Source organism: Nelumbo lutea, chromosome 2 (genome assembly GCF_056320005.1).
Source record: "Nelumbo lutea isolate HS-2025 chromosome 2, American lotus-T2T, whole genome shotgun sequence".
Classification (NCBI taxonomy): Eukaryota; Viridiplantae; Streptophyta; class Magnoliopsida; order Proteales; family Nelumbonaceae; genus Nelumbo; species Nelumbo lutea.
This window is the reverse complement of record NC_142685.1, coordinates 111,136,044-111,162,792: the sequence shown is the minus strand read 5'-3', so window position 1 is coordinate 111,162,792 and position 26,749 is coordinate 111,136,044. Positions and strand designations below refer to the sequence as shown.

Genomic DNA, 26,749 nt, shown 5'->3' with positions numbered 1-26,749 from the left:
TGTAAAAGTTGGTTCTAAGGTCGGTTTTGGCTTTAGTGGTTTCAAGGTCGGTTTCATGGTCTACCCGTGAAACTTATTCTTTCTTTACTCCCCTCTTCAAAAAAATAAAGAAAATAATCATGTTTTTTAAAAACTCGATATTCAATAAATATAATATTAGGGTAAAATACAAAAACCTCCCCTAAGGTTTTTGACAATCATAAAAACCTCCCCTCTAGTTTCATTTTAACAAATACCTCCCCTGAACTTTTGAGAAACTCGACAAAAACCTCCCTTCCATCACTTTTCCAGACGAAAAATGTTAGACTGATGTAGCAGTTTCTTCCAAATACCCATTCTACCCTTTTATAAATTATTTTACGTACAAAATTACTGAGTAACCATGTTTTAATTTGATAAAAACATTAGAAGATGATTGTTAAAAGGAGATTTTTGTCAAATAAAAAATGGGGTTATTTCAGTAATTTTGTATGTAAAATAATTTATAAAAGGGTAGAATGGGTATTTAGAAGAAATTGGTGCATCGGTCTAACGTTTCTATCTAAGAAAGTGACGAAAGGGAGGTTTTTGTCAAATTTCTCAGTTTAGGGGAGGTATTTGTTAAAATTAAACTAAATTATATTTATGGGAGGTTTTTATATGTTACCCTATAATTTAAAACTTATATTATCTTTATTGATTAAATTTAGTAACTTATATATGTAGATTATCATTATATGGTTCAAAACTTTTAATTTAAATTTAAATTTTGTAAATATTATCTTTTACATTAGTTATTGTACACATTCAAATATTAAAATGAAAACAAATGATCAAATAACTTAAGTAACTAAATGTTTAAGTGAGACGATGGCCTTTGTAACCATGAGTGCTTGGATTTAAATCTTCACATCCCTAAAAGTATTTTGAGGTTTATTTTAAGGCAAGTTTTGTTCTAAGGCATGTTCCAGCAAAATCAGTTCCACCAAGGCCAACCAAGGTCAATTCATTGGGTCAGTTCGGGTAGGGTAAACCCCTAGACCCTAGAACCAGCCTAGGCAGTGGTTGGTTCCAATAATTTAGAACCAGACCCTACCCTGTAACAAATTAGGTAGGGCGATTCAAGGCCGGTTTGAAGTCGATTCCCTTTGATTCCAAGTAGAACCTATCCATTTGCTCACCCAACATTAGAAAAAGAAAAACAAACCAAAATTTTGAGTTTAATCGAAAATGGGATTATTTCTTGAAAAAAGCATTTATTTCGACTTTTACTAAAAAGCACAAAATTGCGTTTTATACGATAAGTAATTAAAAATACACTCCCAAACGGGTTTTAAGAAAATACACCAATCAATCATGTCTCATGCGAAATGGCAAAATCGTGGCGAGATAACGAATGGTTCGGCACTACGTGTCTGGCGTCGGAAATATCCACGTGGCATAATATCTCCGTTGTTGAGTCTTGAGGTCATTAACGGTTTTAACAACATTTGAAGCTTGTGGAGATTGGAAGAGCGAGCAAACCACCTCTCCTGTCTCCTCTGTCCTCTTCGCTCCTTCACTCTGCTCTTCTCTGCAGTCTACTCTGGAATGGCTGTGGATGCTGCGAAGTTGGCGTTCCATCCGACCTTTTCTCCTGCATTGGCGCCATGTGCTCCGAGGAACCGCCTCCGATCTGCGAAACCCTTCAAATCTTCTCTCAGAAAGCTATTGTGCCCTCCTCTTTCGTCATCGCTGGTTGAAGAGCAACAAGTCTCTTTCACTGAACCAGAAAGTGCCCTCGTTGATGCCCTTATAGGGGTACAAGGTAGAGGTCGCTCTGCTTCCCCGGAGCAACTCAAGGTATATATCATTTCAAATCTCTTTTTCTTTCTTCGGTTTCAACTCGTTTTCTTGTTTTTCAGTAGTTTAGAGACAATTTGATGCATTAGTAGAGTATTATTCTTTGAAAGGTGTCTCTTTGTTTCAGTTGATTTTGATGCTTGAGAAATTATGCAGGAGGTGGAGCGCGCTGTGCAAATTCTAGAAGGTTTGGAAGGCATACCTGATCCTGTGGGTGACCATTTAGTTGCTTCTTTTTCTTTTTTCTTTCTTGTTTTTTATTTACTTGTCAAAGCAAGCATAGTTTTTCCCCTTTATTGGTTTGATGGATTTAGCATTCTCAAGATATCAACTAAGTGATGCCAGTAGGAATATCAGTTTTCAGTTGCACTTGGATCCTGATTTACCTAGGGGCATCAAATTAGGGCTTGATAATGATCCCTCACACAATAATTAACTTCTTTTGTTTCAGTTGCAGCTTCAATTATACTTGATTTTCCTACAGAAAAAGAACTGATTGGCCTTCCAAGGTTTTGGATTGGCCAATCCTAATCTCATTTAAATATATGTTGGGTTCAATCTGGACGTTTCTTGACACAAGCTATTTCTTCCCCTAGTCCTATGTGGATGAAGGGATGACTATTGACCTGTGCAATCTGTTACAATTATTAGTGAGGATTATCCACTCGCATTCCCTTGTTTATATGATAAAGACTTTGATGTCACCAAATCTATGATAAACTGCAGACAAGCTCCAGTTTGATTGAAGGTCGCTGGCAACTAATGTTCACAACAAGACCAGGAACAGCATCTCCAATACAGGTTTCTTCCCTCATTATTCAGAAATTCAAAATATATTTGGAGAATTTCTGTGTTTTCCACTTTTATGATTAGTAGTTTGTTCTGAGTCTCATCAGCGAATCTTTATCATTATATTAACTGTTTAGGTCTTTGTAACTTCATTATATCTAGTGCTTAAAAATTCCTTATGTTTCATAGTTATCTCCTATCACTATTACTTTCTCATCTTTTATGACTCTCCTATCAACTCATAAGGTTTTAAGAGAAACATAATTCTTCTTGATGTTGCTTCCTATTTGAGATAAGTTAGGTATCTATTTAAAAGCAAGAATCACAACTAAAGCACAAGGGATTCCTTGGCACATGTTCGAACAAAGTAAGGTGACACTTCTGGAAAACAAAAAAAAAAGGGAAAAAGAAGAAGAAGAAAAAAACGCTATGTATAAGAATATGAAATCTAAGTTCTGAAAGAAGTAAAATACTCCAAAAATTCTATTAGCTCAATTGATTAGAGCTCCATTTTATTAGCAGGGATAAACCTGTTTTAATCTCTAAAATCATAGTTATAACCTACTATAAAGTATCAGTTCAAACATAAAATTCAAGGTTAGTTCATTAAAACATGACAGCAAGCCAAGTGAGGCACACTTCACAAGTGAACTTTAAGAAAGTCCAATCTATATCACATCATAAGAAATAAGGAGACCTTGAATGAATTTTAAATGGTATTAGTAATGCTTTAACCCATCCTTTCATTGTCTGTGTTATCATTTGTCCATAGCCATATTATTCACTATATAATGCCTCATCAGAGAATGATTTGATGGCATTATCATCAATACATTAAAAATTCTTACATTTGATTTAAGATGTTTTATTTATGGGAAGACAAATTAGCAACCAGTTATCTATTTCAATTCCTAATACAATTTACTATTTTTGAAATTCATACTGAGTTTAAATATTTAAGCATGCTTTAGTCTGTTTCTTAAACAGTTAATAAATTTAACCCGACTTTTTCCTGTTTGACCCCCGCTTTCCCTGATCATAGTGTTAATAATACCATTTCTATGGAAACACCACATAATATAATTCATTTAAGACTGCCTTTGACGTTCAAGTAAAGAATTTAATATGACATTTACATATTGATAAGTTGTTTTAGATTTGTTTGTTTCTCTTCCTCAAGACTGTTTTAAAGTCCACAAACTTGATTAACCAAGTGGTTATGGTTTCTTTTCTGTGTTCATGTATTCCTGTAGAGAACATTTGTAGGGGTTGACTTTTTCAGTGTCTTTCAAGAAGTATATCTCAGGACAAATGATCCAAGGGTCTCCAATATTGTAAAATTTTCTGGTGCAGTAGGAGAGCTAAAAGTGGAGGTATGCTTCATTACTCTAAATTGCAACTATAACATGTTCGAATCTTCTATATGATCATGTACTCCTAACAAGATTTAAACCTTTAGAATCTCTAGCCCCTTCTGATTTTATAAAAAAAAACTTTAGAATCTCTCTCTCTCTAAAAAAAAAAAAAGAAAGCTGTGATCTTTTATGCATTCATGGACAGCTTGATTTCCAATCAAGTCCTCCCAAGTCCCAAGAAAATGAATATATAGAAGAATTTTCTGAAGAAGATTCTTGTGAACCAACTGATAACAGGAAAATGTGTTATATTTAAACCATAAAAACATTAAGAGTAAATAAGTAAAAAGACAGTATCTAAATCTTATTCTTTATAAAGCAGAGGCATGAGTCAAGATGCTACTGCCTTCCGAAGTATGAAGCTTAAGCCTCAAGATTTGATGCTTAACTAAAATAAGGAGAAAATAGAGAAATATGCTTAATGAATATTTTTATGTGGTAAGAACATATGGATGAATTAACAATAAACAGGGAGTATGAGAATCTTTCACGCCTATTGAAAGATCTAATATAAGATAAAAGTCTACTTCAAATTCATGGCATTTCATGTTTTTACAATAAAATATCTTAAAAAATACAAAAAAAAAAAATCTTCAAGGTGTGAGAAATGTGACACTTGAGGTGTAAGCCTCAAGTCTGAGCCTCACATACCTTTTAAAGCATTGATCTTACGCAGATGTATTTGCATCATGTGCATTGCTTTCTCTTTACAAACTGAAACTTACTCTTCCCAGGCAGTAGCTTCAATTAAAGATGGAAAGCGCATCCTCTTCCGATTTGATAGAGCAGCCTTCTCCTTTAATTTTTTACCATTTAAGGTTCCGTATCCAGTTCCCTTTAGGCTTCTTGGAGAGGAAGCAAAGGGTTGGTTAGACACCACATACTTGTCCCAGTCTGGAAACATTCGTATATCCAGAGGAAATAAGGTAAGTGATCATTTTTCTACTAATTTACCTTTTCATTTTTATGATATGTAACCTTTATGGAAATAAATAGAAAGATTGAGGTATCATAAATCCAAAAATTGTATAAGAGACATTGATAATGGATAATTTTGAGGCTAACTCAAAATCTACAGAAGAACCTGTTGCACGAAAAATACACCCCTTGATACCAAAATAAGTCCCTACAACTTAGGCCAATTGGTTCTCATTAATTACATTTCAATCAAAAACTGAAAATGAGCAGTCAAGATATCTCTAAGTTTTCTTAGTTTGAGATGGCCATGAAATAGGAACCCTTATTGTATATCTTTTTTAGTGGGAAATCCTCATATTACCTTCTATGCCAATGACATAAATATTGCTGCATTAACTTGCCAAAATTCTCTGATTAGTTTGACATTAGCTAGGATATCCAGAAAATTCTCTGTAGTGCAGGGAACCACCTTTGTTCTGCAAAAGAAAACTGAACCAAGGCAAAGACTACTCTCGGCCATTTCCACTGGAGAAGGAGTAGAAGAGGTTAGATGCTTATTGAAACCTTAAATGTTTTTTTTTTTCCAATTTATGGTATAAAAGCCTATTTATCTTTTATGTATTGCAAATGGTGTACTTTCCCCAACTCTTCTCATCTTTGTGTTGTAACATGGACAGGCTATTGACGATCTTATATCCCTGAACAAGAGTGTCTCTAAAGGAGATATGGAACTCCTAGACGGAGAATGGAAATTAATATGGAGTTCACAGGTTATTATAGCTTGACAACAACATTTGTTTTGTTTAAACTATATTTATATTGTTGAAAGTGTTAAAATAATTGATTTTATGTTTGTTAGGGTCTGTTTGGCTTATTAAAGCCTTTTTTATTTTAATCTATTATTGTACTATCACTTAGTAGGGGCACAAGGGTCATTTCCCTTCTTATTTTTTCGCCCTATATATTATAATGAAACTGGCGCCGCCAGTATAGTTCCATTGCCTCAACACTTCTTCCTTCTTCTCTTCTCTTCTCTCCTCTTCTCTTCTCTTCTCTTCTCTTCTCTTTGCTATAACCTTCAATCAGATTTACTGTCAAGGTGGTATCAAAGCGTAAGTGTCTTCTCCAAGCTGCTGAATCTAGGCTGAACAGAGGAGTACATCTGGTTTGTTCGAATCAGACCTGCAACTAGTACTGCCCCATTTTTTTTCTTTTCCTTTCTTCTCTTCCCTTGGTCGTGTATCGAGAGGAAAACGAATGGACCTGAACCACTGAATGTTGGCACACCCTTGTGAGGTTTTTCCTCTGCTTGTTTTGGATCGTGTGATCCTGTACCTGTGAAAGGCTGTTGTAGGTCATGTATGACCTGTTTTCTCTACTTGTTGGCTTGATGCCTTGTGTTAAGTATCTCCCCTTGTGATTATTGCTTGTAGACCTGCTGAGAAAACTAGTAGCTGGGACTGCTACTCCGTACAGGTCTGAAAATCAGATTTGTCATTTTGTTTATTCTGGAAATTGGTGCTGGTCTTGTGCTCAAATTAAGTCCAAAAACTGTAGTGTGGGTGGACTAATCACTTGTTGTGTGTGGAGTTTTTTGTTCTGATATAAGGAGGGATCCTAAGTTGAAGTTTTTTGATAAAAAAAAATTGTGTTGACCATGTCTTCTAAGAATTCTGCTACTTCAGGGATTTCTGGAAACCAAAATGGGGTAAGTGGGGGAATGGATATGAGTTTCCCCATGGCTGTCATTTCCTTTGATGGTCTGAATTACCTCGAATGGTCTAGGGGAATAAAACCCTACATCACTGCTAGGGGAAAAATAGGATACATCAATGGGAAAGTGAAGGAACCGAAGTGCGGAAGTGCTGAATATGATAGATGGAACCAAGAAAATAGTAAGGTGATGTCTTGGCTCTTGGTTTCCATGCTACCACAGGTGAGAAAAACTTTTATGTGGGCTGAGACTACTTGTGAAATATGGGAACAAGCAAAGTCCACCTATTCAGAGCAGAGACACTATGCCAAGATATACCAACCGCAAGCTGAATCATCCACTTGTAAGCAGGGAGCAAGGAGTCTCTCGGTGTACTATTCGGATCTAATATCGATATGGAAAGAACTTGATCACTATCATAATGTTAACTGAAAGTGTGATGAGGATGCAAAGGCATACAAATCCCTTGTATCTCAGCAATGGTTATTTGCCTTCTTCTTGGGGTTGAATCCTTCATATGAGTCCATCAGGGTGCAAATCTTGGGAAGTAAAGACTTGCCATCAGTTCAGGAGGTTTATGCCTTGGTTTAGTCAAAAGAAAGTACAAGAAATGTGATGAATTCTACAGAGGGGGAGCCAGTTGCTCTAGTTGTCCGGGGAAGTTCAGATACTAATGTTGGAGGTGGTTCTAAGAAGGGTGACTCTCAAAAGAGAACAGATGATAAGAGTAAGCTTTGGTGCACTCACTGCCAAAAGGCAAGACACACCATAGATACTTGCTGGGATCTCCATGGATAACCTAAATGAGCACAAGATTTGGGTAAGAAGTCAACAACTGATCAGGGCAAGAAACCAAGTCAGCAGAATCAGAAAAGGTATAACTCAGCTAATATGGCATCTCAAGAGACTGGTCCCATGGTAACTCAGGAAAGGCATCCCAGTTCTGACCCCAAGGAAGAGATCATCAACTCCTTCCGTAACCATTTGGAGTTATATGGTTGGACTCTTCGCCAGATGGATACTGGTCCTACTCCTTCTACCTCTTTTGCATCTGCTTCAAGTAATACTGTCACTGCCTTCCATGTGTCATCTCGTACCTCTGATTCCCCTTGGGTAATTGACTCTGGAGCCTCAAACCACATGACCGGTAAGTCAAATTTATTTCAGGCATACAATCTTCTCTCTAGGAGAAATAAGGTGAGACTAGCTGATGGCTCTTTCTCCACCATAGCCGGCTAAGGAACCATATCTCTCCCACTCGGCCTTACCCTTTCTAACGTACTACATGTTCCTAAGCTACCTAAAAATCTTCTTTCCATTAGTAGTATTACTCACTCCTTGAATTGTTCAGTTACTTTCTATCCGTCTTCATGTGTGTTTAGGATTTGGCCTCAGGGAAGACGATTGGTAGAGGAAGCATGGTGGATGGCCTCTACGAGTTGGAGAGTAAAGCTGGTCTTGTGGCTACAGAGTCTTTGAGTTCGTCCAGTGAGAGTCAAGCCTATTTATGGCATAGTCGTCTTGGTCATCTTTCTTTTGAGTCGTTAAAAGTTATGCTTCCAAAGTTGTTTGAGTCTTTGTCAATGAGTCAGTTATAGTGTCAGACATGTCAATTGAGTAAACATTGTAGAATCTCTTTTTCTTTGAGAAATAAAAGATCTGAATTTCCATTTCATATTGTTTATTCTGATGTTTGGGGCCCTGTTACTCTACCTATTGAGGTTGGATATAAGTACTTCATTACCTTGATCGATGATTACTCTAGATACACCTGGGTTTACCCTATGCAATCTAGAGAGGAAGTGCCTAAAATTGTGAAAGACTTTCAACGCATGGTGTTCACTCAGTTCCAAACTGAAATCCATATTTTCCAGTCAAACAATGCAAAGGAATACTTCCATAGTGATCTCACAGAATTCTTTGCTTCGAGTGGATCACTTCAACGAAGCTCTTGTGCTAGGACACCTCAACAAAACGATGTTGCTGAAAGAAAAAACTGTCATCTTCTTGAAGTAGCTCGTGGTTGTTAATCCATATGAATGTTCCAAAGCGCTTTTCAATGGATGTTGTTTTGTGTTCTACGTACATCATCAACCGTATGCCCTCTCGGTTACTAGAGTATAAGGCCCCACATCAGCTTTTGTTTACTACAGCTCCGTTGTTCCCCATTCCAATGCGTGTTTTTGGGTGTCGTTGCTTTGTTCATAACTTGTCACCTACTTGGGGTAAACTTGATCCTCGTGCTATTCCTTGTGTCTTCCTTGGTTACCCTCTATCTCAAAAGGGGTACCGTTGCTATGACCCCGTCTCTCGTAAGTACTATGTCTCAATAGATGTGTCCTTTGAGAATCAACATTTCTTCTGGTTTCTCTCCAGGGGGAGAGTAGGGTTGAGGAGAAATAGGCTCAGACTCAACTACCTCCTCTACCTGACCCTCCTCCATTCCTTTTCTTTCTTCGCCGCCACAAAGGCCAGCAGAGTTCAAGAGCCGTGGAACCTGACACTATGCAACCAACATCATCGGCTTCACTAGAGGTTGATCCTTCCCATCAGCCCAGGTACACTTGCTTCTATTGATATGCATGCTCCTCTCAATGTTGATTCCCTTGTCATTAATGATCTTGATGTTCCTATTGCTAAGAGAAAGGGTGTTAGATCTTGTACCACTAACCATCCTATCTCTCATAGTGTCCTATGATTATATTTCATCTTCATATCGTGCATTCCTCTCCTCTGTTGACAGTATCCCCGTTCCTAAGAATGTGGCAAAAGTTTTATCCAAACCCGAATGGACAGATGCAATGAAGGAAGAAATTGATGCATTACACAAAAATGACACTTGGGAGTTGGTGGATCTTCCTGAAGGGAAGGAACCAATGGGGTGCAAGTGGGTGTTCACAGTGAAACACAAGGCTGATGGAACTGTTGAAAGCTACAAGGCCAGACTAGTGGCAAAAGGTTTTAAACAAGTATATGGAGTGGACTATGCAGAGACTTTTGCCCCAGTAGCCAAGATGAACTCTATCAGAATTCTCCTTTCACTGGCGGAAAATCTTGACTGGGAACTTCAACAATGGACATCAAAAATGCTTTTTTGAATAGTGACTTAGAAGAGGAAGTGTACATGACCCAACCTCTAGGTTTTTGTGCTAAAGGCAGTGAACAAAAAGAGTGTAAGTTAAAAAAATCTTTATATGGGCTGAAACAATCTCCTCGGGCCTGGTTTAGTAAGTTCCACTCAGCAGTTCAACAGATGGGGTTCAAACAATGCCAATCAGATCACACACTATTTGTAAGGAAAGGTGAAGGGAAAGTTGCAGCTCTAATTGTGTATGTGGATGACATAGTGATCACATGAGATTGGGAGGCTAAAATACAGAGACTAAAAAAATTCTTAGCCACTCAATTTGAGGTGAAAGATCTAGGCCCCTTACGTTATTTCCTTGGAATTGAAGTTGCCCGCTCTCACAAGGGCATCTTTATTTCCCAATGGAAATATGTACTAGATCTACTAGAAGATACAAGCAAACTGGGGGTGAGACCAATGGACTCACCAATTGAACCTAAACATCATCTGGGAGATAGTCAGGGAGAGTTCTTGAAAGATGTGAAGAAGTTTCAAAGACTTGTAGGGAGACTCTTGTATTTGTCTATGACCAGGCCTGATATTGCTTATGCAGTGGGTGTCCTTAGTCAGTTCATGCACAATCCTAAGACAACTCACCTTGAAGCTGCAAAGAGGATCCTCAGATACCTCAAGAAGTTTTCTGGAGATGGTTTCTTATTCCAGAAACATGGACATTTAAAGGTGGAGGTATATACTGATGCTGATTGGGCAGGGGTAGTTGATGACCGAAAGTCTACCAGTGGATATTGTGCCTTTGTAGGGGGAAACCTAGTCACATGGAGAAGTAAGAAGCAAAGTGTGGTGGCTAGGTCTAGTGCTGAAGCAGAATACAAAACTATGTCTCATGGAGTTGCTGAAATCATGTGGATAAGAAATCTGTTAGGAGAACTGGGTTTTACAATTAGCAACCCTATGTTACTCTATTACGACAATAACGCTGCTATCAACATTGCAGCTAATCCAGTCCTCCATGATAGGACGAAACACATTGAAGTGGACAAACATTTTATTAGAGAGAAACTTGTAAGTGGAGAAATGTGCACCCCATATGTCAGCTTAAAAGAACAACTTGCAAACATCTTCACCAAAGGCCTTCATCATGTGCGGCATAATGATTTGTGTGACAAGTTGGGCATGATTGACATCTATGCTCCAACTTGAGGGAAAGTGTTGAAAGTGTTAAAATAATTGATTTTATGTTTGTTAGGGTCTGTTTCGCTGATTAAAGCCTTTTTTATTTTAATCTATTATTGTACTATCACTTAGTGGGGGCACAAGGGTCATTTCCCTTCTTATTTTTTCACCCTATATATTATAATGAAGCTGGCTCTGCCAGTACAGTTCCATTGCCTCAACACTTTTTCCTCCTTCCTTCTCTTCTCTTCTCTTCTCTTTGCTGTAACCTTCAATCAGATTTACTGTCAATATATATATATATATATATATATATATATATATATTGTTCCCTGTTAACTCCTTGCTTGCAAGTAGATCTGCTAGAGAGTTTGCTGATCTTGGCACCCATTTCACAGTTGCTTTGAGAGTCTTTACAATGCTATAATTCTCTCTTAAAGTATGCCTATAGTGCCAAGCACCTTTTCAGTTCTTCATTAACTATTCCACCACAACTCGGGAATCTCCTTCCACCACCAATGCCTTGTAAGACAACCATCAACTCATCTCTTGTGCAATCCCCATAGCTATGGGTCCTGAGAATAAATCTTTCAAGCTCCATGACTCTCTCTCTCATTACACTTCCAAAGCCCAAATTGCCAGGATTGCTTAAAGAACACCCATCAAAATTGAGCTCCACTTGGTTTGCATCTGGTGGAGACCGTTCTCTTAGCATTCTGGTTCTAGGAGTGTGTTGCAACCTACCATCCCCTGATGATTTCATCTATAGAAAACTATTTAAACATCTTTAAGGTAATGTTTTCTATTATTACCTACTTAGGTCGTGATTTCTCCTTGAAGATTCTAGCATTTCTCTCCTCCCAAACAGAACCCCTGGTGCATCCCAACCTTCTACCAAAAAAAGCCATAAACCACTCTCAAATGTTAGAGGTGAAAGTGGAAGGGGTTTGCAAATGAAAGGTAGGTTCCTGTTTCCATTACAAATAAAGCATTTGTGAGAAAAAAGCACCAATTTGGCCTCCTTTTCTGAAGTTTCTACTATTAATCATCAAATGGCATCCTCCGAATGTCTTGTTAAGCTCCATTGCACCATCCATTTGGGACCTATTAAAGTAAACAAGGCCATGCATTGTTCCAAATTATATTAAGAATGTAGGACTAATCAAAATGGTTGGCTGATTTACTCTCAAAAAGGTATATTTGATTCACTAACCCACACTAAAAAACAGAAAAACTTTGGCTGTCAGCCTGTTTGTAAAAAACAGCCTGGGCTGTTTCAGAAGCCTGCAGTGAATGACATCTCATAATGAGTGTGGGTAAAATAGTATTTAAACTCAATACCTTTTTAGTTGAAAAGACAAATGAGGACTACTAAGGTGTCATGTGTAAAGGCTCCCAAAACAGCCCAGGCTGTTTTTTCAAACAGCCAAAGTGATCTCCTGAAAAACTAGTTGCTCTTGACTTGAAACCAACTTAAATTAGAAATAACATTTTTGTCTGCTAAAAATTGATATTCTCTTAGTTCTTGATTCTATTTCAACATATCCTAAGAAGTGGAAAATGATCTCCTATTGATGTAGGACCAATTCAGTTCTAGTTCTTAGAGAATGCTGGCTAGTCTTCTTTGATCAGAATTTTATGGTTGTTGATGGATGTAATGGATTCTTGAAGGAATAAGAGAGAAAATAGGGAGAGAAAGAAGAGAGAAAATTCCTGGAATCACTCACACAGTGCCCAGAATCACCCTAGGGCATGGGAATCGCTCACCATAGTTAGCATAAGCTGAAGAAAACTCAATAAACTTCATTGCTCTGTGTAGAACGTCCATACATATTTATAGGCTCTAAACTCATAATAAACCTAGGAGTCAAACTGTTGGACTCATAATAGTCCTAGGAGTCAAACTGTTTCTCATTAATCCTAGTAGAACTCAAACTAAGCTGTCATATCCTATTTCAATTCAAAGATGACTCAGTAACTCTAATCCTAGTTATGCAATGACTCTGAAATTTTAAACATAAACAAACTATAAATAGACAAATTAAACCCTATCATTGAACCCCACATAAATTTTCAAAATGACAAAAATACCCCTACTGTCTAAAATACATAGATACATAAAATTCCAATTCTGACTCTTCAGCTCCTGCATCACCTACTCAAAAATACAAGCAGAACTTTGCCCTTTGTTAATATTTCTAAAGTGTATTATCCCTTGTAATGCCCAGGTGTCCTTTTTCATGTGTGTTTTTCCTTCCCTTCTTAATTCATTCTTTCTTTTAGTCATTTTGCATAGAAAGTATCCATTTATTCCCTTTTCTCAAAGTTACTTACTCCTCTGTCAATCATTCCAACCTCCTGAAGAATAACTGAATATCCATTTTTGTTTTTTCCAAATCCATGATCTTAGAAGACCATAAGTATAATCTCTTGCATGTTGCAGACGGAGACTGACAGTTGGTTAGAGAATGCAGCTAATGGTCTCATGGGCAATCAGGTAAGATGAAAAGGTGACAGTTGATATCTTTGCATTTTGTTGTACCATGTTTTCCTTATTATTTTTTTTATGAATAAAATATATTTTATTTGTTCTGTCTGAAACTTATTTTAGTTTCTGATTCTATTAAATATAATTTTTTAGATTGTCAGGGAAAATGGACAGATGAAGTTCTTGGTAGACATCTTACTTGGGTTCAAGTTCTCAATGACTGGGAACATTATGTGAGTTATCCGATCTTGTAGTTTGGAAGATGCCATGAAATTCATCAAACTCAACAATGTAGAAATTTTATAATTGAAAAATGCAAGTCTGAATCAAACCCATCAAGTCTCTGTGCTATGAGAAGTTGAGAAGTTATACAGAGAGAACCATCAAACCCATACACTCAACCCTCAAAAACAAACAAATTATATATTCCTTACAAAAAGGAAGAATTATGTCTATCGATATTTTGAGCCTTGATATATATAATATTTCAATTTTATTCTTTCCTGAACCTCATGGAAAAAAATCTAATATTTCAAAATTTTTATATATCAAGTGAAAATTTCTATTTACTATATGCAAATATTCCAAGTTTTGACAAGATGCTAGTGAAATTTTATCAAATTTTTACAACATTTATTGAAACTACCATGAGGTATAAAAACTACTCAATCCAGATTTTGCATCAAATTAAGAAAGAAACATTTAGATTTGTTGATTCTAGATTCTTTAATGAAAAACTTTGGCTGGGCTTTAGTTGAATAATAATTTAATAGTAATGAACTCTTTATAATAATCATAGTAATGATTAATAATTGTAACTAATAATATGGCAACAAAATTCAAGATAAAGAGGATTTTAGAGAACCTTCAAAGAAAAGGAGTGAGGCTATATTTGATTTTTAAGGATATTTCACCTTTCACGATTATAAATCTACAATTTACCAACCTTCAAATAAAGGAAGTGAGGTTATATTTGATTTTTAAGGATATTTCACCTTTCATGATTACAAATCTACAATTTACCAACTTTCCAATTGGTAAGAGATGACCAACCAAAATGAGAATTGAGAGGCTTAATTGGAACACCATCCAACTTATATCCACGTTCACAATCTACAATTTACCTATTTTAAATGAGTTCCTCTGTTCACTTGTAACTTCAGGCACACCCAAGAGATCCAAAGAACCATTTACTAAAATATTAATATATTGTGATATAGTTTGATTAATTAACACATGGTAGCATCACCCGGCTGAAACATATTTTTGTCAAAATACAATTTATCTTGATAAGGTGTTCAGATGTGTCCAAATAGTAAGTTCACATTTGTTTCTTTTGGGAAGGAAGGGGAAATGAGGAGGATGGGATTGACATTGAAGATTCTAAAAAAGAAAAAAGAAAACAAGAGCTATTTTCTTTCTTTTGTTTTGACATTTGCCCTAACTCATCAGACCCAATGACCCTAATCTTGCAATTTTGTTCTCTGCAGAAAATCTGATACCAACAAATATGATGTTACAATGGATGATGCAGCCATCCTAGCTGGCCCATTTGGACTTCCTATGGAGATGACAAGAAAGTTCAATTTGGAGTTGCTGTAAGACTTGACATTTTTTTGTAACTAGAACGATTATTTATCAAAAAAAAAAAACTAGAAGAACGATTACTATTCTGTTACTGATTATGAAAAGAAACACAGAGAGTGCCTCTCATGCTCAAGGATTTTGATTTCCATTTTCTTTTGCAGATACACGGATGACAAGATCAGAATAACCCTGGGTTATAACAAGACAGTATTTGTCCACTTGCGCATAGGCAGATCCAAGCAGAAATGAATGCTTTGCAAACCGAACAAACCAGCAATGACTAGAAATCAAGGAAAAAGAATTTGTTGGAAGGAAAACTTTCTGGAATCATCATGTATTTTTTTAAATTAAGAAAGGCATCTCAATTTAGTAAACAATCTTCCTGGCCTGAGCTTTTCCCAGAGAAAAAGAATGTGTTTTATGTCTCCAAAAGAGAAAATGGAAGGGAAATCAGATAAAACAACACTTGTTTTGTAAGTGATTTTTTTTTTTTTTTGTATTATATGTCGAGAAAAAAAAATGAAGGGAACAAGTCCCAGTCAACATCATTGGCTTGGGACCCGACTCCTAACCAATCTTTACAGAAATTAGTGGAAGATCATTGAAGTCCAAGAAAATAGGCATCCAAGAAAAGATTACTGCAGGTGGCACGAAATGGAGTTATGCTCTTTTCATGTACAGATGTACTCCAACGAACAGGAAAGGGTAATTTATTCCAAATTATTCTCCTCTCTTGAAACCTTTCGGTGGCTAAACTTGAATAAGAAACTTAATATTAGTGGAATCAGACCAACTCCCTTCCAAAAGGTTTACTAAAATGGCACCATATACTAATGGAGTCGTGGAAAATGTAGAGAAGACAGACTGGTTTTTCACTCGCACGGTGAAGAGCACAATCATATAGAATGTTCCATCCCCTACCAATGAGATGGTAAATGATGAAATTAAAAAGGGAACATATGTTCACTTGAAAAACCTTATCTTTGTGGGTTTATTCGGAAACCAAAACACCAAATCCATTTTAGTGGAGTTGACTAAATATAAAAGATTCCACTATTTGAGATTAAAATTCTGCATCACCACTATTTGGTATTCAGAACTATCCTTGATGATAGTGTTGAAGCATTTTAATCATAAGATCATCTTATCTTTTCTGTCGTTCATATTGTGTTTAAGTTGGCCGCTCTCAGACTAAAACCTGCGTTCTCACGCTTTTCAACGCGAGTATGTGAGAATACAGGTTCAAATGAATCTGAATGGCCACTTCGTGCAAAAGATAAAATGTCAAAGGTTAGGACCAGTCTACCCCTCCCAAGACCCCAGATGGCTGGGACCAGCATTGAGTAATGGCCCTTTCACAGTTCTGGTGGATTGATGTGTCAATGACAAACCTGTACGATTTAGACATTTAGTATTTTAGGGGTCTGTCAACAAACCCATTTTTCTTCCGGGGAAGAAAGTTTTCCCCAGCGAGTTGTAAAAGAAATGTTCTTTTTCAATTCTTCTGTTTTTTTCATTTTTTAGTGACTCGCAATAACCACATCCTAAGGAGTTCTATACCTCCCTATTCCTTTGAGGTGTAACCATGTAACTTATATCGATATGTATCGGTCAATATGTATCGTGCTGGACACATATTGGTCAATATGTATCATGCTGGTGACTTCTCGATACACCCCTACAGAGGTTGTATCGGGTCAGCCACTGATTCAGAAGGTAATCGGGCCTTAAATGGGCCCCTCTAAACCACTTTTAAAAAACATAAGTGAAACATAAAAATAAAAATAAAAATAAAAATAAAGCACCAACACAAACTGATATGCCGCTCGTGTCAATATTTAGAACCTTGATAAGCTTGTCTTCCTTAAGTCTTTCATAGCTTCTGGGTGGGGAAAGCGCCTGATCAACATTCCAAAGCACCATAAATTGCTGAAGTTTAGCACCTCTCAAGTCTCAACCCACAAAGACCTTTTTCTTTCTCAAGTTACCTCCACTCGTGCCACTTTAAAGCAAAATAAGAGATATTTCAAGTCAAGTTCTCTTGTCGGGTATCACATGAGGTGTCAGTCGTAGACAAATTGCAAATGGCAGACCAGCCGGACCTCATTTAAATCATGAAAGCCTATGACAGAGGCTTTTTTTTTTTTTTTTTACTTTTTATGAGCAAACCTCCTCTTGAGCTCAATTACATGACCAAATGCTTTACCCATGGTATGGTATGTTCCCTTGTCTTAATAGCCTTTCACTTTCAGAAGAATCTTTGGACCTTTTACTTACAGGAACAGAAAAGTGAGCTATTGATATGCTCATCTTAATCCAATTTTAAACTTTTGCTCAATAGCATTTTCCATAAAAGATATAGGCAATGAAAAACCGACCATAGGATGTAGGTGCATGTTTTCTCTTGGATCAATTACGCACACTATACTCAGATGATCCAATCTTTTCTAGGGTCAATATTGCATTCAATGGCTTTCACCAAAAAAAAAAAGTATTGCACTCAATGGCCACCAAGACATCATTCAAGATTTGTCTTCAGAAAAGCTCCCTGTGCAATAGATTTAATTCATCACCTCTTCCAGTGTCATGATAGGGATCTCAGTGTATCAAGTTAATGGTAAACCCACATTAATCTGATCTTATCCGGTTAAGGTTGGGTCAGCCTGAACCTGGTTTCGGATTTGGGCCTAACCATACCAAATCCAACCTGTTGACATAGTAGCATTGAAATTTGAAACATTTATAAGCATAACCTTGATCGCGTATGGGTGAACTAATTGTAGGACAGATCAGGTCGGGTGTTAGGATTGGCTTTGTTATGGGTAAATACTGCTGATGAGGTTTGATGGGTCAACAGATTTTGATGTCTTGCTGCCGATGACCTTCCAATCTGATCCGGAAGCCTTGCCTATACATGTTGGGTGTTGGCTTTAGGGCTTGCATCATTTCGTCTTCACCAATAAATCCCTGTATCAGCTTCAAGAATATTATAAAATTGAGTTCCATCCATGAAAAGTTATGAAACAGATACCGATGCCAAAGAAGCATAGGGATTCAGTCTGCAAGACTGCATCCAACCTGAAAAGATAAGCATACTACCCCAAGTCTCAACCTGGTTTTCTTGTTGAGTAAACCCAGTGATTGCAGCAATTTATGACAAGGGGAGCTTTTATGAAAGAGCAAATTTACCAAGGGATGTTTTCAACCTAATTGCAAGTAAACAATTAAACATATTGAAAACAAATGCATATAAAAGGACAGCATAAATGGCACAAAAATAAGTTTTTTTTTTATTCTAGATTATAAATACTTCTATGCATGAATTTCTATTCTTTTTAGTCCCTGCCACCACTGCTTTTGGCTTATCATATGGGACCAGCGTTATCCTTGCATTCTCAAGCAACATAAATAAACAAAAGACATGGCAGTCATACATCAAGACATTTAAATTGACTCAGTCTACCGAAACTCTGATTGCACAGTACGCCTTTCCTCAGTCCAAGATTTTTTTTTTTTTTTTGAAAAATCTTTCCTCGGTCCAAGATCCCCAATGAAATTGTATATGTAATTCAGGCAACATCTGATTGATGCATGTTGTTATATCAAAGAATCCTGCATCAAGTTGAGGAGACTTGTCTTGGTCTCTGAATGCCAGCTACAAGGTATCTTAGCTTAACCTACAGCAAGTTTATCACATAATGATTGATATGCTGAACTACAGAGCTTGAACTTTTCTTCTGCAACAGCCTGTTGATGTACAAAATTGATAATTTGCCATCAAATCACTAGTCATCAATTGAAATAAAAGCAAGACCAAAATAATAAGTTCCAGTTTAAAGACAATACATGCTCAACAGTATGGTGGCACATGGTTGTCTACTAATAGTGGTTGTGTCTATAGAAACCTACACCAATGCACATTGGGCAGGTTCTTTGGATGATGAAAGATCTACTACAACTTACTGGTGGTGATCTTGTGATTTGGGAAAAAAAACCTTGTAATTGCTAAATCTAGTGCAAAATCCAAGTTCAGAGCCATGGCTCATGGTGCATCCGTGCATCAAAATTACTTTGGCTGAAAGCTCTACTCAGTGAGTTGGGTGTAGAAGTTGAGGTCCCTATGGGGTTATTGGGGCTACATTTTGATTACAATGCAGCTATAGATATTGTAGTGATATATAGAATGTTTTCAGGAGTATTTTTTATATTTGTCCTTCTAATAAAATAGCATAAATATTAATAAGGTAGATCAGTCCTACTGTTTTTTATACGAACTGTGTGTGCAAAGCCTTATCAGACCCAGATGCAAACATCACTGTCATACATGCAATTTTTTCCCATTTAATGAAAAGCTTGTTTTTGGTGCCAATTAACACATTCCTATAAGGTTTTTTCTCGTTTTTTTTTTTCATTTTTAGTATCCTTGGAACATGCTAAATTTCTTCGCACTTGGTATCTTGTCTGTTGATTGGAATTTGTTTGTAGAAAAGAGATGATGAAAAATGGCATTTAACACTATAATAAATAAATCTAATGAAAAGAGCAAATGGTATGCAAGGAGTATACAGACCCCCAGACGACTTATGGGAAGAAAAAGGAAGACAAAAAGGAACAACCTGTAAGAACCCAGTCAAACCTACATTGGGAGAAGCTTAATAATGAGGATAGCTAGAAAGCATACCTTAGAAGAACCTTGATGACGATCTGGATGCCATTTCAAGGCACACACTCGGTATCTGAAAATGAATCACATCTTAACAGTTAAAAACATCCCAAAGAAAACCCAGATATACATGTAAATCACTAATTATAAGCACTTAAGTAAGAAGCAACATGAAGGTGTAAAGGCTTGAATAATTAAAGCAAGAGATCATCAGATAACTTACGCATTCTTTACTTCTTCAATTTTCAAAGGACCAGAAGCACTCAAACCAAGGGCCAGCCGTTCTGAAGTTAAATCTGATTGAGAAGTGTCATGCTCTGTAGAAGCTTCGTATTCATCTCCACTCCAATATTTCCAATTCTGGGACCCCTGGTACTTGTTAGAATAGTAAGATGAATTCCTCCAACGAGAATCTTCTTCATTAATAAAAGACCAATAAAAGTATCGCCCTCCACCAAATGCAGATTGAAATATGGTCTCAACTTCTTCTTCATCACCAAAGCAGAACTCAAAAACCCCTTTTCCTGTACAAGAATTACAAAGAAATATAAAAATATGATGCCCAAGAACAAATATAAGTTCCTGAAAGCAATAGTAAATAAAATATCTGATGAATCCATCTTGTTGACCTTAGGAACAAAACTTCCATACATGTGACTATTGGTAATGTGGACTTCCCAATGAGAGTTTTCTTTGTGGCACCTACTACATTGAATATTGACCCAAACAGGCATGGTTTAAAAGGTCAACATATTTCCTAATATTTCTATGAAATTTCCATCTCCATGGGTACCATCATGAAACATTTACTGGAATTAACATATTTCCCAGTGAGACATGATGGTTGGCAACAATATCATAGATATGTGGAGTAACACTATTATTGCCCACCTAATGAACATGATGACCACCTTAAGCCACCTTGAAATTCTCATTGGGCATGACATTAGCTCTTAGATTTTGTTTGTGTAAAATATTATTTGATTGATCTATTAAAATCATTTGCTTGAACTTACTCTATTGTGTAGTTTTAACTCAAAGTCCGTAAGACAACTTTGTAAGGTATCATTTTATCTGTTGACCTTAATTTCTTGGCATTGTTTGATGGTTTGGAACAAGATAATAATCTAAAAAGATGTAGCTGTGCTTTTTCATTTCATAAAATATCATTGTATATTTCTGCATATTTCACAACACCATGTCTATAATTTTTACAATGCTTCCATGTGACATTTCTGACATTTCCAACATGCTTCCTATATTTGGATTACCAATATTTCCACTGATACCAACATTTTAAACCTTGCAAACAGGTCAAAGGACCATTACCCAACGTAAATCCTGAATACCAAGCTATTGGGAGTGGTGGACCGGGTATAGATCCAACCTCCAAACTACCAGTGTTCATTTTGCTGATTTTCATTATAGGAGATAACCTACATGGAAACCGACCACCAGCTCCACTACCCTGCATCTTGGTTAAAACAGCAATACTATGGCATACAGTCTTTAAGGTCTACAAGAGAGACACCATAGATTTCCACTAGATCAGCAGACAATCTTTAAATGATTGAAAGTAGATGCATTTAAATGGTTGAAAGAGACACCATTTACTAATATCTTGCCCTGTTGTTGCTAGTCTTTGGGAGAAGCTCTTTGGTCTTTTGGGACGCAGGTGGACTGAGCCAGTGCAGATCAATAGTCTTTTTGACCCTTCAACCTTCACGTGGCCGAAGAGGGTAGAGTCATGTGGAGGTGCGCTAGAGCTGCTTTAGTGTTGACTGTTTGGGAGGAAAGGAATGCTTGAATCTTCAACGACAAGGAAAGGGATAAGACTGGTATTTGGAAAAGCACTCTAAATAGGGCTATAAATTGGGTAAAGTCATTGGACCTCTTTTCACCTTTCTCCTTTGATGACATCTGGAGAAATTGGGAGCAAGTTGCCAACAGTTCTGCTGCAAGAAAAAAACCTTTGGTGGAGTGGAGGCCTCCTGAAGAAGGTGTTATTAAATTAAATTTTGATAGCAGTAGTATTAGTAACCCAGGGCCGTCTGGAAGCGGGGGAGTCTTCAGAAATGCTGAAGGCCAAGTTGTAGCCCTATTTTCTGGTCCTATAGGTGATACTTGAGAGACTCAGTTAATGCAGAAGTTCAAGCTGTACTTAAAGGGGCAGAGATTGCAAAAGATCTGGGTATGGGACACTTGTTAATAAAGGGCGAATCTAAACTGGTTATTGGATGGCTGAAAGAGTCAGAAACTATAGCTTGGTCCTTAGGGGGGCTATAAGAAGGTTCAAATGTTTAACCACTAATATAACAGTCAGAGTTCAATAGGAATGAAGATCAGAAAATGGGATGGCATATTTTCTAGCCAAACAACGGGTACATAGGAACCATTTCTTTTGAGCTCAATTGTAAGCTGTGTGATGCAGTTTAGAGGCAGCATCTCGCACCTCATTTTGGGGAGCTTTCTCTATGTAACCTTTTACTTGTGATTTTTAATCAATAAAGTTCTATTACTTATTAAAAAATGTAGATGCATCCTTACTTCTACCCCTATATTGAGATCCCTGACGGAAGCTGCTTGTTTTTCTTCCCTTAGTCCAGTAACACCGTCTGAACCATGAGCCTTCTTTACTTGAAGACGAGATGTTTTCATTGTCAGACTGCCAGCTCTGAAGAATCAAGAAAAAGGAGAGCAGCAAAATATGGTCAGATGTTACTACCCAATAAGCAAGCACAATGCAATGATTAGCAGCATTACTAGGAGAAATGAAATCATGAGAATGAAATAAACTAGGAAAGAGAATTTAATTTAAGGGGTTCCAATATTCACCTAACAGAATAAAAAAAAAAATTGCATGTTTCAGAAACCAAGGCATGTAAATTTGCTGTTCTATATGCATGACTTAATTAAAAGTTGAAACCTAAAAATAGTATCATGATTTCAATTTCATAATCATCACCATCTGCCTATCAACTCCAAGAATTGTATTCCTACAACATAGTTCACAAAGGCCATGTCTTCTGTCAAAAAATCAGGTGTCAAACCTTTTCGACTTACCCAAAAACAGATATCTTTAGCCACCACTTTTCTATTTTGAAACTTTTAACTTGCACCAAGCCACTTCCAATGGGTGCATATATTGCCTCCATTTTGCATAGACAAACCATCTTTCACTTTCTCTAAGTCACCTCAAATTAAGAGATCACAGAAGAAAGAAAATCTTGAGGCGATTAGGGAAAAAATAAGGCCTCTCAATGAATAGTTTGGCATTAAAAATATTCAGGGGTTTCATTTGGACAGTGGTTATAGGTCAGACTTGCATGTGATTCAGTGCAAACACAAAAGAATGGAGGCCAAAGTCAAGATGCAAGACAATGCAAACGTAAAAAAAGCAAAAATGAAAAAGAAAAAAAAAACAAAAAGGAAATGAAGAGTTCATTCAACTTTCCCATAAATAGTCCTAGTGTAAAAGTTGACTAATTCATCTGCATCTGTAAAAAGGCAGAGATACATTCAAACACATGCATGACATCATGCAAGAATCTACAACAGTAATGCACTGTATGCAACTGAAAACCATGCAACTACATTAGGAAGATGCTGAAACATGCATTGAACACCATATAATATGTGCTTGGAAGAAATTGCAAGGCCAAGCTGCATTTAAGTAATACTCACCCTGATAAATTTGCAGCAGATATTTCTGTATCAATAATTAAGGAGAATGAAATTTGTATCTTTTTTCTATTTTATAGAAATTATTGAAACATGTGATTATTAATTGTAAACTTCCAAGGCTGGAAATCGTGGACACCCAACTTGCATGATTCCTTAAAAAGAAAAATCTAATCTTTAAAACATTTCCTATCATTTACTCAAACCAGTGGGGTCCAATTCAGACTAGAGGGAATTACCAGTGAAAGAACACTTGAAATGGGGAGTGCAGGGAAGCCTGAAGACAAGGATGGAACTGGAGGCATTGAAAGTGTGTCTTCTTGCAGCCTTGACAACAATTATGGGGGTAGAGAATCAGATAGATAGAGAAGAGCACAAATCTGCTGGTTGTAATTGCGGTGCCTTCCAACATGATTTAAGAATAGGTATAGTCAGAGAACAGAAGAGCTTAAAGGTGTGTAGCCCTCCCCTTTCGACGGATGACCTTAAACAGTTGTTTGCCGCAGGAACTAGAGGGGTTTTTAGGAAGCTCCGAGTCATCAAATCTCTGAGATCAATAGAGGAGGTTTCAGATTGCAATCTACTGCTTCACCTAGCTAGCAAGGAGGATGGGGATGGAGAAATTGTAGTCAATGTAAGCAAGTTTAGACCTTGACCTGTTACAAGTTGAAGGGGATAGAAGAGCTGGGGGCAGACCGAAAAAGACTTCAGTGGAAGTAATAAGAAATGATTTAAATGCCCATAATTTAGCGATGGATATGGCAGTGAATAGAAAGGAATGGCAAAACAGAATTCATGTAGCAGACCCCAATATGATGATGATGATTGTGATGAACAAGAATCTGAAGAGGATGGCAATGTTTTCTTTTGTTTTGTTTTCTTTTTTTTTTTTTTTCCTTTTGTTAAGGGGATGCAAGGTTTTGGATAAGATGAAACCATCAAGTTATGACACCAGAACAGGCTTGAACCAATAAAGGTATGGAACTATGGATTGGCATTAAAGACAAGTTTCTTTTCATGGAAGGTGGCGGCCAGATGAAGTTTTTAAAAGAGGTTGGATGAAAGGGATAGGTTACAAGTAATGCTGATAAGTTGGAATCTGAAGTGGAGCTTCAAAGTGCAGCCAGTATTGTGAAAGCATTAAAAAACTAGCAACTCTAATGTTTTTTTTTTGTTGAAAAAAAGGTAAGGTAATTTTATTAGAAACAGAACAAGAGATTACAGAGGGGGCCCACTGTAGGAGCTACAGACAGGATCCAAGACCCCAAACTAAATTACAACTCTAACAGACTTCTAGACCTCAGCTGGGCTCCAAGCACCCTGGTCTGGAGACCTTTCGCAGCTGTAGTCCAAGAAACTAACTTGCCAAAAGTGCAAGAAATTAGACAATCTACATCCTTTGATCTATTTTGGAAAATCCATCTATTTCTTTCCGCCCAGGTGGTACTAATCACTGCTGCAGGAACAGACATCCACACACTTTTTGCCAGCTTGGAGAGGCCTTGGGTCTCCCAGCACTATAGCAGGTCCAACACAGCATTTGGCATGACCCAATATAAGCCCAAGGAGGAGAAGAAGTGCCCCCATATTGCTGCAGAAACAGGACAATGTATAAAGAAATGGTTGTTATCCTCCTCTACTTGGCCACACAGCACACACAGCAGGTCTTGAATCTGAATCGCTCTTATAACCAGGTTCTTTCTAGTTAGACATCTGTACAATACTACAGCTCAAAACAAGGCATTTACTTTAGAGAGGGGAGGGTATCAGGTTCCAGATTTAGCAGCAGGAACATCAGCACCAGTGTTTTAAAAGTGCAAGGTGCAAAAAAGCACAAGGGGCAATTTGCACCCGAGGCACAAGGCGCAAGGCGAGGTACACACCTTTTCGGAGCAAGGTGAAAAAAACAAAAAAAAAAGGTCAGAAAATTCATAAAATGCTAAAAATGAAAAAAAAAATATTAAACATAATATTAATAAAAATATAAAGTTAAATTTTAAAATAAACATTTTAACAAACCTATTATCTAAAATTAAAATGCATAAACATCACATGTAAAGCGTATTCAAATGAAAATTAAAAAAAATCAAACATATAAAACATTTTCAAGTATGTAAAACCCACAATCTCTTTTTTTTATTTGTCTTAATTGCATTACTTCAAGTTGCTAATGTGATGTAAAATATATTGCATCCTTGATTCTAAGAGCCGCCTTTGTACCAAGCCCCTCGAGGCAAGAACAAAAAAAGTCCATGTTAGGGTCTTAAACTCTTGATTCTCGCACAAAGATAACGATTCTATAATTTTAATTGCCTTTTAAGAAGATATTTTATTAGGATAAATGAATGAACAACATGGACTTGTTTGGGCTTGCCTCGAGAGGCATGGCCGGGGGTCCAGGGGCAGAGCCCTCGGCCCAGCCGGTAGGTTCAAAAAAGCAAAAAGGCCTGAAAATTTAAAAAGGTGCATGCTTGGGCTAAGGTGCAAGGCACATCAGGCGCACGCCTAGGCACACCAGGAGTGCGCCTTTTGAAAGTGTTGTGCCTAGGACCTAGGCGAGGCACATACCCTAAAATGTGCCTCGCCTGTGTGCCTAGGCGCGCCTTTTAAATCATTGATCAGCTCTATCTCCAACTGTTAATTTTCTGGCAAAGGAATTAACTTAAAAAAGCCCATCTGCAGTCCAATTCCAGATCCAAGTGTCTTCTTCCAACAGATTCAATGATTGATTGGACAGCAACTCAAACAGCTCGACCACTTGATCAAATTCCCAGTCTTGAAAATGTCTTCTAAAAGGACTCCAGGAAATGCTATTGTCCCTCACTTCACAGCAATCAGCCACCACTGCATCCTGATTCTCTACAAGATGGTATAACTGGGGGAATAACTCTGCTAATGGCCTGCTATTACACCAATTATCCTTCCAAAAACTCAGTCTTTGACCATTTCCCAACTTTGGAGACAAGCCTCTATTTAGAAATGGAAAATTTTCCATACTTTTCTTCCATAAAGAGCACCCCAAAGAGGAAAGTTAGATATGGTTACCCAATCACCACTGTCTGTATCATATTTGGCTGCTAATAATTTCCCCCACCAGCTTTCCCTTTCTTTTCCAAGAGCTTGGATCTCCTATCCACAGGACACTACAGCTGTACAACAGCTGGGGAGATGTTCTCAATGTACACCTGTAGTTAGGGCTGTTCACAAAGAATGCCAAACCAATCAAACCGACCAAACCAATCCGACTCAACCCAATATGTTCGGTTTATTGATGCTGTCGGTTGGTTTTGGATTGATAAAATGTACAACCTGACCAGTTGGGCCAGTTTCGGTTTATAAATTTATGAACCGAAAATAACCCGACCGACAGAATATATGCTAATATTTGTTTTCTCATACAAATTGTAAAATT

The 26,749-nt window shown here is 37.2% G+C and overlaps 2 protein-coding genes across 2 annotated transcripts in view; one reads left to right on the top strand and one right to left on the bottom strand.

Moving 5' to 3' along the window:
* Positions 1–1,475: 1,475 nt before the first annotated feature.
* On the top strand, positions 1,476–15,580 carry LOC148872790 (Plastid-lipid associated protein PAP / fibrillin family protein). The gene is made up of 11 exons (XM_088973097.1): positions 1,476–1,821; positions 1,978–2,031; positions 2,548–2,622; positions 3,864–3,983; positions 4,760–4,951; positions 5,405–5,488; positions 5,621–5,713; positions 13,362–13,415; positions 13,560–13,639; positions 14,897–15,004; positions 15,155–15,580. Exons 1-11 carry the CDS (start codon positions 1,570–1,572, stop codon positions 15,240–15,242), a joined length of 1,200 nt encoding a protein of 399 aa, XP_088829223.1. The 5' UTR covers positions 1,476–1,569; the 3' UTR covers positions 15,243–15,580.
* A 2,680-nt stretch (positions 15,581–18,260) lies between these two features.
* LOC148872789 (uncharacterized) overlaps positions 18,261–26,749 on the bottom strand; it is a 29,909-nt gene continuing 21,420 nt past the window's right edge. Inside the window, exons 4-7 of the mRNA XM_088972193.1 lie at positions 22,204–22,330; positions 19,880–20,180; positions 19,675–19,729; positions 18,261–18,740 (exon numbers count right to left, since the gene is read on the bottom strand). Of these exons, the coding sequence (XP_088828319.1) occupies positions 18,666–18,740; positions 19,675–19,729; positions 19,880–20,180; positions 22,204–22,330 (558 nt within the window). The 3' untranslated portion in view covers positions 18,261–18,665. The remainder of the gene's footprint in view (positions 18,741–19,674; positions 19,730–19,879; positions 20,181–22,203; positions 22,331–26,749) is intronic.